A 13,668-nucleotide genomic window follows, 5' to 3' on the forward strand; every position below is an offset into this window, starting at 1 on the left:
TGATCTATGTTTGTGGACCCCATTGTGCGCAAGTTACCGAGGGAGAGGTGTGTGTGTATATATATATATATATATATATATATATATATATATATATATATATATATATATATATATATATATAATTCTTTAGACTTAAAGGTTTGAAAGGAAACAAAACTAATTTATGTTTGTTATGTTGTTTCCACATAGCAACATAAAACATGGCAGCAAAGTAAAGTTAGAAATTTTATTCTGCACATTGCCTTCCATGCCAAAGTATATGAATATAGTCAAACTTGTTTCATTTGATACATTTTTTGGTTTTGTACATGATCATCATTTTTGACTTAGATGTTTTGGAGAGTCTTGAAAGAGAAACATCTTTAGATTTAGAAAATGCATATTTTCTAATCTAAAAGGTATTTTTTTTTAATTCCATTCAATAATGGTCATATATGAACCTTGAAAAATTAATTTCATCCTGGAAAAACCATGGAAATGACCTGGAAATTTATCTTTATAAAAGTGTGGGAACCATTTATGTAGAATGCTGAATCTAAAGTCTACAGACTTTAATTGTAAGGCATCTATTAAGTATTTTTGTTCTAAAGAACTGCAAGCATTTTGTCTCAGTCTTGTTATAAAGTATGCTGTTTGGAATTGTCAGCCATACAGAACATCTGTGCCGGGTTTTACAGCAAATACCTCAGAAAATACATTGATTGGACCAGCCTTGTGAGAAAAATGTACAAATTAGAAATTCTCTTTTCATAATAGAAACTGTACTTACTTTCTTTTCTATTTTCAGCAGGTTCGGTGAAAGATTGAGGACTGAATGAAAATGGCAAGAGACATATTGCAAAGTCGATCCCTATATGAAAGATCTTTATTTTACTATGTGTTTACTAGTCATTTGTTGACAGGAAAGATTGAATGGATAAACCATTATGATCATCATTGCTGCTACCACGACCACCATTGTGACTGTAATCATCATCATCATCATCATCATCATCATCAGTACCACAACATCTGTTGTCAATTTACTGTACAACTTGTGATTTTATGTTTATATACTTGAAATGGATTGATATGTGAGTTTGGATGACTGCGAATGAACTAGACTTTGTTATATATATATACACTGTGATGACTGTTATAATGAATAATTCCTAGATTGTGTATTAGATTTAGGACATCATGTCTGTCAACAGCAGCCTTCTCATAAGCATCTGGTTTTGCAGGCCTACATGGAAAGCAGAGGTCTGAGATATTTTACAATGAAATCACGATAATTTTAACAGTCATTGTTACAGTGTTGAAAATGAGATGTCTTATTTTGAAAAGTTGAGAGACTAAGGGTGATTTAGGTGTGAGCTGGCTGAAAATAAGGAATGCGCAGCTAAAAGTGACTATCTATTTGTATAAGATAAGCACATAAAAGATGTAAAATGATGATGGAATATAAATTAAATCCTAGAAAGAAACAAGTAGACATTTGGTTCTAATGTGAGGTCCTCAGGGCCAGTGCTTTCAGGAGTGTCCTAGTTAATGGATTCTGCTTCTTGGACATGCATGCTTATAATGTACTACATTTATGACATTCCCATGGGTCGGTGGTTCTTACCGGGGTTTCTCCGATTCTTACTCCACCAATTGTACCGGCTGCCATGTATAGCCTATCTTGCACTGAGAAATGGCATTAAACCTCAAAACAACAACAGCAACAGCATTTACTAAACTTTTGTTTCTTCAATAGCCAGCTGTATTGGAGGGTAAAATCAGACATTGTCATAGAAGCCATGTGTGTCTTGGATGTAAGATGGGTATGACATTTCTTTTGGAAATGCTGATGGAATCATTGTTGTTAAGTCTTAAGGGCCTGTGTTCAAACTGCTCAAGTCCTATATCTTTGACCTCACTTGTTGTCTTCAATATAAATTTTTGTTCATTATTATCCACTGCCAGAAGTTGATAACTAGATACATAGGAGCCCTGTCTTTCCTGCATAAATGGAAAATTTCACCCTTCTCTCATTTTAGTGTGCCTGGATAACTCATGAACCCACTTAAAACAGGCAAGCATGGGGTCACATATTTTTCTGACAGATAAGGCCAAAATAGGATTCTATTTGCTTTGCAATTTTTTTTAAAAATCACAATTGAAGTTGGTCAATGAAAGTTCAATATATTGCTTGCTTTGTTGTTCAGAACTGGCAGTCAGTGCAAGGACATTCAAAATCATTATAATGAAATGTGCAACTTTTAATTTTATCTTGGACGAAAATATTTTCCCAAGAAACAATGCAATATTTGATGAAATATAAAGAAATGAAATGTTGGTAAACACTAAATGAAATAAATGCCAGTTACAGAAGGCTTCATAAGTGTCATTCATGTTTTAATTGGGATTTAATGACATTGTAAATGTGATATGCCCTCATCTGTTCAAAATCAGTGCCTGTATTTCTGACAACTATTGTAAACTTAAGGATTCTTTGACACAAGTTAATTTACTCTAGCAGTTGTTTCCAGTAATTATTGTATATGAAAGGTACTTACAGTACAGTAACGTCCACATGTAGATCCTACAATGTAGACATTCCCAAGTTTATAACGTTGGCCAGTCACTGGATTGTTCTTAAAGCTTTGCAGTGGTCCATTTGAGTTCTAATGAAACTTTGATGTTTCTAATTCCTCTTTCTTTTTGTATGTTTCAAATGAATAAACTAAGTAAAAGGTGCAGAAATACAGGGGTGATGAAATTAAGCTTGCATTATGTCAGATGTAAGATGAATATATTGTGATTTTTGTAGTTTAGTATTGGGAATTTAATTCATAGTTATTATATACTTTTTTTCCATATAACTTATCAATTGTATAGCATTTCTGCACACAGCACTGCTTCATACTGAATGACATGTATAAAAATAATTTTTGTTTTCCATGTTGCTAGTTTAAATACCCCACTAGCATGTCGTTGATGATATTAGAATATTACATCATAATTGTTACTGTTAGTGACATGCTCTGGTTTCTATTATGAAAGGTAAGTTTATCTTTTTCTCCATGCATCATATAGGGAGATGAAATGGTTCATTTTATAATCACTCCATGATATAATAATGGAGTATATGATAAAAGGTTACTACATTTGGATTGGAAAATATGAATTAGTTTTATCTGCGGGATATTGCACTCCTAATGTTGTAAAGTATCGTTCAGAATGAAAGCTTGTTTATATTTATTGCAAGGCTGTAAGCATACCAGTAACCCAGTGCTGTCCAACCTTTTTGACACCATGGGCCACTGAGACATGTTTTTCTTGAAGCAGAGGGCCGCAGCAGAAAACTGAAAAGGAATGATTATAAAGCTGCTCGAGCTCGGGCAGGCCATTTCAAATCAGCCCGAGGGCTGCATGCGGGCCATGGGTTGGACAGCACTGAGTAACCTATGTTTATAGCAAGGCTGTGGTTGTTTTCATAATTCCGTTTTTTCATATCAAGTATATTGATACTTATCCCATAGCCTCTTTCACATTTTTTATTAAAGAAACATGGCTGAAAGAAAACTTGAAGTCATATGATTCTTATGTAGTCATGCAGACTTCCAAAACTCCAAATAGAAACAAAAGGAGTATGTTTTAATTGTACCCCATATCAAATCATATATAATTGTGTATGTTATAGCTGTCACACAGAGCTGATATAATTCAGATTTTAAAGGTTCTTGTTCTAAAGTGATACAGGTTGTGTATAATACATTATGCTATGTAGAAAATATTGCCACTGTTTGAATGCCTCAGCATTTACAATCCATGTGATACAAGTTGATGTTTGTATATAGTACTTTTTAATAGCCAGTACAGAAGTTGGTACTGCTTAAACAGTGCACTTTCTTGACAGGAAAATGGAACATATTTATTTATTCAGAAATAATTGAAAATAACATTGTTATGATTTTGCCTGTACATATTTTTCTTTTAAACAATGACAAATTATCAAAATCTACTGTAGTAATTGGGGACTTTCCACATGTTCTGGTATAGATGATGACTTATTGTGCCTACTCAGGCCAGCGTGCCAGCATATAAATGTGGTTTGTTGGCAAAGAATCACACTATGCCCATGCTAGTTTTAGTGATAAATGTCTTTATTTCCTTCCATATTTCTTTCTTTCCTTTTACAAATGTTCTAATCTTTAATGTCCAGTGCTGTATCCAAGGCGTTTGGATATTATTGGTTCTTATTACTGAAAATGTTCTGAATCAAGATGTCATTTCAAGAATAAAACTGAAATAATGTACAGTATCACATTTGAAGTTGATCATTGCCCTAATTATACTTGGTTATTGCCCCTTTAATTTTTGTACCTCAGAAAAAAGTCTAGTCTTTATTTTCATTATGTTTTGAGAAAAATGGCATGCACGTTGTCTGTAATTGGAATTCAAAATGTAACATGTAAGCTGTGCAACATATATTTTACCTGATTTTGGAATCTGAGTTTCAGGTGAACAAAATTTGCTATCTTATTGCCATATATTGCTTTCATGGTATAGTAACTGATGACACTTATTTATTCTTTTGGACTAGTTTTTTTTTGGGGGGGGGTCCCAAGTGACTAAATAATTGTTACAGATGAATCACACATCTCACCTCAGTCTGAGTGGGTTTGATAAATTGGCTTCACAAATATGGGGATATGAGAAAGCTTGCCAGTATCTTCCCACGAGTTGATTCCCAGGGTTTTCTGCCACCAAATATACTGACTGCCAGCTATTGACCATCATGTGCTGATAAATAGAATTAATCTCCACAAAACCAAACCAGATTAGACTTGTAGTTGTTGCTGTGATACAGTTCATTAATCAGTTTCCTAGTATATAAATATTTATTTTAATTAGTTTAATTTATTAAATTTTGAAAACATTTTTGCCTTTAATTAATTCTGGATTCATTTTTTTGCTGTCAGTGGATTTTCTATTTCAGCACTTAGTTTTAAAATTACATTGACTTTTGAGTCAAAAAAATATATAAGTTACACTATTTGTTTCAGTGTTTTCTTAAACTTTGTTCCATATATCTTGCTACTGTTCACCTCATGGCTACTGTCACTCAGCTATCACTTAACACAAATTCCAAATCCTGCTGACTAATCACTTAGCTAGGTGTACATGTTTACCTAATTCCTTATTACAAGTAGTCAGTCAGGGGTCCAGTGTACTACCTATGCAGCTTATTTTAAATGTCAGTAAATTCAAATTTTCTCATCTAATTTTCATGAAATTTTCATCATGTATTTAAAATAAATGCCCTTAGTCAAGAATATTGATGTCTGTCTGTCGTTACATGTTTATATGCAACCAAAGCATGTCTCTCAAACCATTTAAGGTATTTTACACCAAACTTGATACATGCCATGCAAGTTTGCAATGAGGTATCCATTCTGCCATAATTATTTTAGTGTTGCCATGGATATATAGGATAAGTAGAATAGAAACTGACACTTTTTTGACTGTAGTGAAGATTGGGAGTTATGGACTGTTTGGTACTTACAGTAAGAATTAAGCAACAAAATGGAGATATATCATCTCTAGATGACACTTTATCATAAGAAAAATGTTAAAGAGATGGCTATGGTAGTTATAGACATTCTTCATTTTTCTCTGTGGTTGATTATCCTGGAAATGATTGACAAAACCATATTATTATATTTTTCCATTGTTATCCCACTGGGCTTGGGAATGTAGAACAGGCCAGATATTATTAATAATATTACCATACTGTATAGTGTTTATAGAATTAGTAACAAAGTACGGAGTATAGCGTTTATAGAATTAGTAACATAATATAGAGTATAGTGTTTATAGAATTAGTAACAAAGTATAGAGCCACTGACCTGTTACGTAAATATTTTTTAATGTCAAGGGAAGCAACTCATATTTAGGTAAATTATTAAATCTCATAGTAATCTTCCATGGATATTCGAATACTTGAAAGTAGAAAATGCTTTCAAATGGAAATCGCTATAATTCCTCAAATAATGTTTCGAATGTTGATATAAATTCTCTTGTAAGATGAAAAAGAAAAGAACTTCAGTTTAGTAATAAAGATTATTTCAGCTATTCATTTTATGAGAATAAAAGGAACCATGAAGTGCAATATCTCACAAGTGTTTATTCTTCCCACTGATTTTATGTAAATTAGTATCCTGTCTACCTTTGAGGTCATCATTGTTTTCACCTCTTTGATTAGTCTTTATGTCTGTTTTTTTTATGCCTGTATTCTAATGCCTAAATGTCTTCAGCTCTATATAGCCAGGACTGTGCTGATGTACTTTTCAATTCTATACATAAAGTTACATCCTTAAAACATGGAGTACTTAGTACTCTATAGCCAAAATTGTCAAAATCTCCATTCTAAACACAATAGCATTAGCCAAATTTCCAGAATGTGTACATCTTTATTAGGGGGCCCTGAGTGGCCGAGTGGTCTAAAGCGCGTTCCATTACGGATCACTGCCATCTCATCTCTGTCTGTGCTGGTTCAAGTCTCGGATTCAGCCATTGTGGGTATGTGAGAAAGCTTGCCAGTAGCTTCTCATGGGTTGGTGGTTCTTTCCGGGGTTCTTCCTCCACCATTAATACTGGCCGCCATGTATAGCCTATTGTGTGCTGAAAAATGGCATTAAACCCCAGAAAAACAACAACATTTTTATTCAAATGTCATTCTTTTGAATGGGTTGCTTTTGAGATCTGCTGCAATGTATTGGTGAGACCTAGGTATAACTTCTCCATTAGTAATGGGATGGGCAGCAGTATTGATATTAAGATTTTGTGGTATATGGCCACCCCTTCTGCACCGGGAAAGTGGCCATATAAGACTGGTGGCTTTTCTAAAGGAGGACTATGAAGTGAAGTGTATGTATAAGAAAGCTATAAATAACTTCAGAGCATTTAATATCTTCATTTAATATAAATAACTTCAGAGCATTTAATATCTTCATTTAAAAGTAGCACTAATTATTACTGGGTTCTTCTCGTCTTAAGAACTAACTTATTTCAAGTTAATATACATTAGTAGCTCTTATGCATGAACTGCGAGTAGGGTATTGTTGACATGCGCATGGCAAAATCATTCAAAAACTTCATTTAAATCTTGGTACGTACATTGCCTGACATTTAAAATATATATCTTTCCATTTCCTAAATTTTCCCACTGCCTTAATATTCTCCTTATCTGTTATGTTGCTTTCTATTTGAGTCTTCCCAACATAAAATATTTTGGCAAGAGCTCTAGAACTCTCCCCATCATCATCAAGTCTAATAACATTTACTTTTTCTTCTAAAGTATTAATTCTCCATTTATGTGATGAACATGTTCAAATGTTATAACTATTTATTCTGTGTTGCTAATTGTTCAGTACTGTAACTTAATTATGCAGACAAAACTTTTGTAGAGTCCATGAAATGTCTTGTTTATAAAGGAATTGATACATGTACTGTCACATGACTTTGCGGTCTTTGTCTGGTACCCTGTTTTGTTCTAGGTCTTGTTGTAATCATGAAAGAAAAAAAAAATCAGCAGCCCAAAAGTCTATCACATCATTGTTGACCCCATTTCCTGTAAACAGCAGTGTTAGTGATACAATATTAACCGTAGTGATATATGTACTTTAGCCAACACTTCTTTCCATAACAAAAACCTGACATTAGGAAAAAGACATCAGTATACATAATCGGATTACATACCATATGAATTAAATAAAACGTGGCCACTTGTGAGGGGTAAATTAAAATTTTTGCACAAATATGCTGGGTGCTGGTTGTGTTAGAGGGGTGGCCTTTATTGAAGGGTACTTTTGAACACAAACTCATCAGTGCCAAGTGATTCTGGCTGTAATAACCAGGTAGCCGCTGGTCAGGAGGGTCATTCATGATGGGGACCACTGTTTAGTTATTTTAAGAGCAACAGTGTTGATGTTAAAATTTTGTAGTATAGTTATATTTATGCTTTTGTTTTTAAGTTGCCTTCACCAGGAGTACATCATAACTGCAGGTCAAATGTTCTATATAACCCTGATATACTATTAATAGATAAATATGGTTTTCACATAATTCACAGATTCCAAAGTTTAACAGATTCAAAAGCTTTACAAAAGCAGATTATTTATCAAAGGGGTGGATTTGACATTTTCCATGTTTTCAGTCATGTCGCTACAATGTCTGCAGTGTGACAGTTTATAGTGATGTCTAGCACTGGGGCATCATGCCACAGACATGTAGAATGATGTCCCACCCAGTCACATTATCCTGACACCAGGCCGACCAGTCCTAACACTAACCACTTAATGCTGAGCATGAGGCAAGGCAGCTGCTAGTACCATTTTTCTAATTCTTTGGTTTGACTTAGCGGGGATTTGAATCCGCGACCTCCCACATCTGTGGTGGACACTCGAGCTACTATGCCACTGGAGCAGTCATTTTCCATGTTATACAGTGTGTTACCTAATAAGTGGAGAGCATTACTGTATGAACCCATTTCAATATGTGATGACAGATCTGGCTCTATGCATCTGTTTGGCAGATCAAAGGCACACTGTATGAACCCATTTCAATATGTGATGACAGATCTGGCTCTATGCATCTGTTTGGCAGATCAAAGGCACACTGTATGAACCCATTTCAATATGTGATGACAGATCTGGCTCTATGCATCTGTTTGGCAGATCAAAGGCACACTGTATGAACCCATTTCAATATGTGATGACAGATCTGGCTCTATGCATCTGTTTGGCAGATCAAAGGCACACTGTATGAACCCATTTCCATATGTGATGACAGATCTGGCTCTATGCATCTGTTTGGCAGATCAGGATTTATATTGTTTGCATTTGAACTCTGCTTACAAGTGAGTATATATGGTAATCAAATGAGTGGAAGAAAAACAAACAAGAATATAAGAAATTGAAACATTATTTCAAGAACAAATTACCATTATCATTATCAACTACTGTCTCATTTTCCGATGTCTGCAGTTTGTACCATTTTCAAGCTCAGAATTTTCATCCAGAATTGTTTATTAAATAATATTAATTATATGATCAAAATTGTGCATTAAATAATATTAATTATACGATCAAAATTTTTGTATTAAATAATATTCATTATATGAGATAACTACACTGTGTATTAAATGGTATTAATTGTACGAGAAGAACATGGAAATTGATGCAATTTTTTTTTCTTCACATATTTAGTCACTCCAATGGAAAATTAGTCATCTTCACTTGTTATCAAGATTTATTACCTAGTACCTGCTTACCTAAATTGTTTCATTAAGAATAGTACCTACCTATCTACCTAAATTGTTTGAATGAAAGTTGATGTGCAGTTTATCTGCTGTAAGTTATTTTCTGTGCATGGTAAAAGCATAATTCATTGAAATATTGACTCACAAACTTAATCATTTAATTCAGATAAATGAATGGCTTTTATAATATTATCTTTTATTTTGCATTTTAATTTTAATTTTCATTCTTGCAATAATATTATTTTTCCACTTTTTTAAGTATGAATATGTTGATAAATAAGAAAACCTTCAACAATAAGTTCTATAAAGTATTTGTTATAATTTTTTCTGCTAATTCTTCAGTCACAACTGTACATTGTCTTAAATGTAGACTCATTTGTTCTCATATATATTTGTTCTCTTATATATATATATATATATATATATATATATATATATATATATATATATAAATAATGAAGAAAACATGTTTTATCTTCTAACTTAATGGTCTTTCATACAGTTGAGAAAATTTTATGCTGGACTGATTGCCTGTCTCAGTAGAACCACCATTATAAGCAGCCAGGTTGTATCTCTTTAAATTAATAGACTGATAATAGCAGCTAGACTGTATATCTTATCATTTCTGGACTGTTTGCCCACCTCAGTGCAACCATTATATCATTTAAAAGCAACCAGACCGCATCTCATACCATAACTGGACAGATTGTGCATGTTGTTGAAACTATCAAGTCAAGAGGAACCAGATTGTATCTCTTACCATTACTGGACATAATGCAAATCTCATAGTAACAATTAGTCAAGAGTATCCAGATTGTATCTCTTACCATTACTGGACTTATTGCAGATCTCATTGTAACCATTAGTCAAGAGCAACCAGACTGCATCTCTTACCATTACTGGACTGGTTTTCCAGCTAATTGGAACCATTGGTCAAGAGCAACCAAATTGCATCTTGATTGCCCAGCAAGTTGGAACCACAAGTCAAGAACAAACAGATTGCATCTCAATCACCCAGCTCACTGGAACCATTGGTCAAGAGCAACCAGGTTGTATCTCGATTATCAAGCTAATTGGAACCATTGGTCAAGAGCAAACAGATTGCATCTCTTACCATTCTAGTTTGTATTAATACCATTACAATAATGATGCATTCATGGCCAACAAGTTGTACTCCTGATTAATTCATACCTGGTCTCTCAATGGTAAAATTTCATATTGTGTTCAAACATTGCTCAGGTTAGGCATTGTTTCTGCAATATTATTTTACTTGTGTATTTATTAATTCCATTATAACACAGTAAATATACAGTCAGATCCACTGTCGTAAATTTATACTTTGTTAATCTTCACAGTGCAACTGCTGTTGAAATAATCTCCCTTGTATAGCAGCCACTTTCCAAAAATTGATTCCACATGTCCGGTTTGTAATGATATTGGTCGAACATGTAAATGCAGCAAGTCCAAGATGAGTGTGAAAAAACTTGGCTATACTTTCAGGCTTCAACACTGTGTTCCTTGAATGAATGCTTTTGAACAATTATTTGATCTTTTCATAGCAAAATTAGTTGCAGATGTCAGTAGTAATCAATTACAGTTTAGTAATGAACCATTTGTTGGGGAGAAAAAAAAACTGTAATACACATTATTTTGCCAAGATTATTACATTCTTATTTGTTTACCTTAGACAGGTAACCTTGGAGATTATTGTTTTGTTATGTATTTGTATGAATAAGTGTGTGAATAATCATATTGGTTGAATGCTGAAATATACTCAGATTGTATCATGTCATATACTAAGCTGAACATGTTTAAACGATATTTTTTTCTTGTTTGAATAATGTTGTCATAAAGTTACCTGCTGCTGTTATCATTTCTGAGTGACATGTTGTCCAGAATTTGCATGTACTGTACTTGGTTGTATGTACTGTATATGCAGGCTTATTATTAGGGTCAAACTGCAAATCACACTGACCCAGATCTGCCACCACATAATGAGCCAGCAGATCTGCGTCTGTGCAGTTTGTAGTTGGCTCCAACATATAAGTGAGTATATATGATATGTATGCATAAAGAGGGCAGGTAAACTATGTTGTATGTGACTTGTAATTGTTTACATTTCAACAATTATAAACAACATGTTAACATGAAATAGATCTTTTAAATTTCACATGGAGCTCTGTTGTATATATTCATCTGAAGCTGTCTTGAATGTTTACCATGTGGAGCTCATTAGTGCAAGTTCATCTGAAGCTGTCTGTTTTCCATGTGGAGTTCTCTTGTGCAAGGTCATTTGAAGCTGTCCTGCATGTTTTCCTTGTGATGCTATCTTGATTACACTGAATCAAATTGATTTTCTCATGAAATGGTCATAACATATAAATCTGGTAATATTATTTTGGTTTCCCCTTTATTAATTTACTTATTTACAAAAACACATTATCACTGCAATGGTATACAGCTAAGCACTAGTTAAAATTCAGGTAAAGGACATGCAAGTTTCAGTGAACAATTCATAACTATCCTTGTGTAATGTAGTGCTGCTAGGGATGTCTTTATGTTTGAATGGGAACTGGAGAGATGTTGATTGCTTTCAGGCTGTTAACTTATTCAAGACTGTTGCATTTGACTGTCCAGTAACAGTTTTGTGTATAAAAAAGTGATTATTAAATGTATCAGAGTATCAGCATGAGGACTTTCTGTCATGCGCTGTTTCTTTTTCTCTGCCACCTATCTAAATAAAGGTTTGAAAAATGAGCATGTCATTTGTACAATTTTTGTTATAACAGAGCTGGCCAGGAGGAATTTGCACACACGGGCTTAAGAATTTAAGCACCGATATAGCAAGTGAAAGGCATCATTCAAGTCCCAGCCTGGCCATGAAGTATTTTGCCAGTTATATTTCATGCTTCTGACTGGGTTCCTGTGCATGGCTGCAACCTACATAGGAAGGGTGACTTTATATTGAGGAGTGAGGAAGAATCTTGGGCATGACTCGTAAAGGCAGAAAACATATATGTAGCTGAGCTTGTTTGAGTGTAGACTGATAGCTTTTGTCATAGAGTGCCTATCACATTTTAGATGGTTTCAGTTTCAAATCCTGGACTCGCCACACTTTTACATTGCAAATGTTTACAGATTTCAAATTAGCAATATAATATGATAACCATAATCCAGTGCCTTCTCTGTCGTCTGTGCAGGAGGCAAAATGTGATGTAAAAGTTTATAAATGACTTTAAACTAGACTTTAAAAGAAAGGTGGACTATCTAGCTATCAAACGACCATGTACACCATCCATTCAGTGGAAGGCAGTCTTTAAACAGGGACAGGTGGAAGTGGTTAACTATGTAGGTTGTAGTGGTTGAAAATATATGTTGTGGTGATGTTGAAAGATGAGGAGTAATGCTATTAATACTTCTTTCAATAATAACATAGTCACAACCACAACATCATAACAGCTAAATTGTCATCACAACCTCTATATAACAAGCACAGCCAAATCATAATTCACCACAACCTCAACATAAGCATCACATCACAGCATAACAATCGCAGCCAAATCATAATCACCACAACCTCAACATAAGCATCACATCACAACATATCACAGCTAAATCATTATCTAATCATCAACATAATCATTACAATCACAACATAACAATTCAGCCAACTGATACTCATTACAACCACAACATACTCATCACAACCTCAACATAAAAAATCTGATCAATGCCAAATCATATCACAACCACAACCCAGTGATCAAAGCCAAATTGTAATCATTCCAAGTGTTTGTTGATTACAAAAAAAATGCTTGGAAATCCCACAGAATATTTATAGCAAAAATACATATCATAGACACACTCCAAGTCCTAAAGCTTTGTGGCTGGGAGCAGGCCTCCCTCCCCACTCTTCCATAAACTGCTGACAGAAAATACAAGTTGCACATATATGCAAAAACCCTATGAGGTAGACGAGCAAAATTTGGTATGTATGTTTGCATGCAAATGTACATAAACCATTAGATTTTCATGTCATTGTAGCAAAATTCAAGGGTTATGAACATTTGTGACCCAGAAGATTTTTTTATATCTACAATAAGTGTTCCCTCACATTTTGGACTCGAACTGGGGCCTATGTATTTCGTGAAGACAAATCAAGCATTCTTGATGCTTATTCTCCATCTTTAAGCAACCCCCATTACTTAATTTAAATAACATAAAGATGAGTTTACACAACTCTGGAAAGGAAAACCTATTACTGCCACACAAAGCGATAGCTTCAATAATATAGGAAATATTTATTGATACAAAACACAGTATATAACCTTGTATCAGCACATAACAAATGCATTTCAAGAATAATAACAATGCAA

At 33.9% G+C, this 13,668-nt stretch overlaps 1 protein-coding gene across 1 annotated transcript in view; it reads left to right on the forward strand.

Moving 5' to 3' along the window:
- Positions 1-12,049, forward strand: part of LOC149801865 (sorting nexin-27-like) — a 55,388-nt gene extending 43,339 nt beyond the window's left edge. The window contains exon 13 of the mRNA XM_089956235.1: positions 791-12,049. Coding sequence (XP_089812361.1) covers positions 791-802 — 12 coding nt within the window. The 3' untranslated portion in view covers positions 803-12,049. The remainder of the gene's footprint in view (positions 1-790) is intronic.
- The last annotated feature ends 1,619 nt before the right edge of the window (positions 12,050-13,668 follow it).

The sequence above is a fragment of the Sinohyriopsis cumingii genome, chromosome 4, assembly GCF_028554795.1.
Source record: "Sinohyriopsis cumingii isolate HCF-2022 chromosome 4, ASM2855479v2, whole genome shotgun sequence".
NCBI lineage: Eukaryota > Metazoa > Mollusca > Bivalvia > Unionida > Unionidae > Sinohyriopsis > Sinohyriopsis cumingii.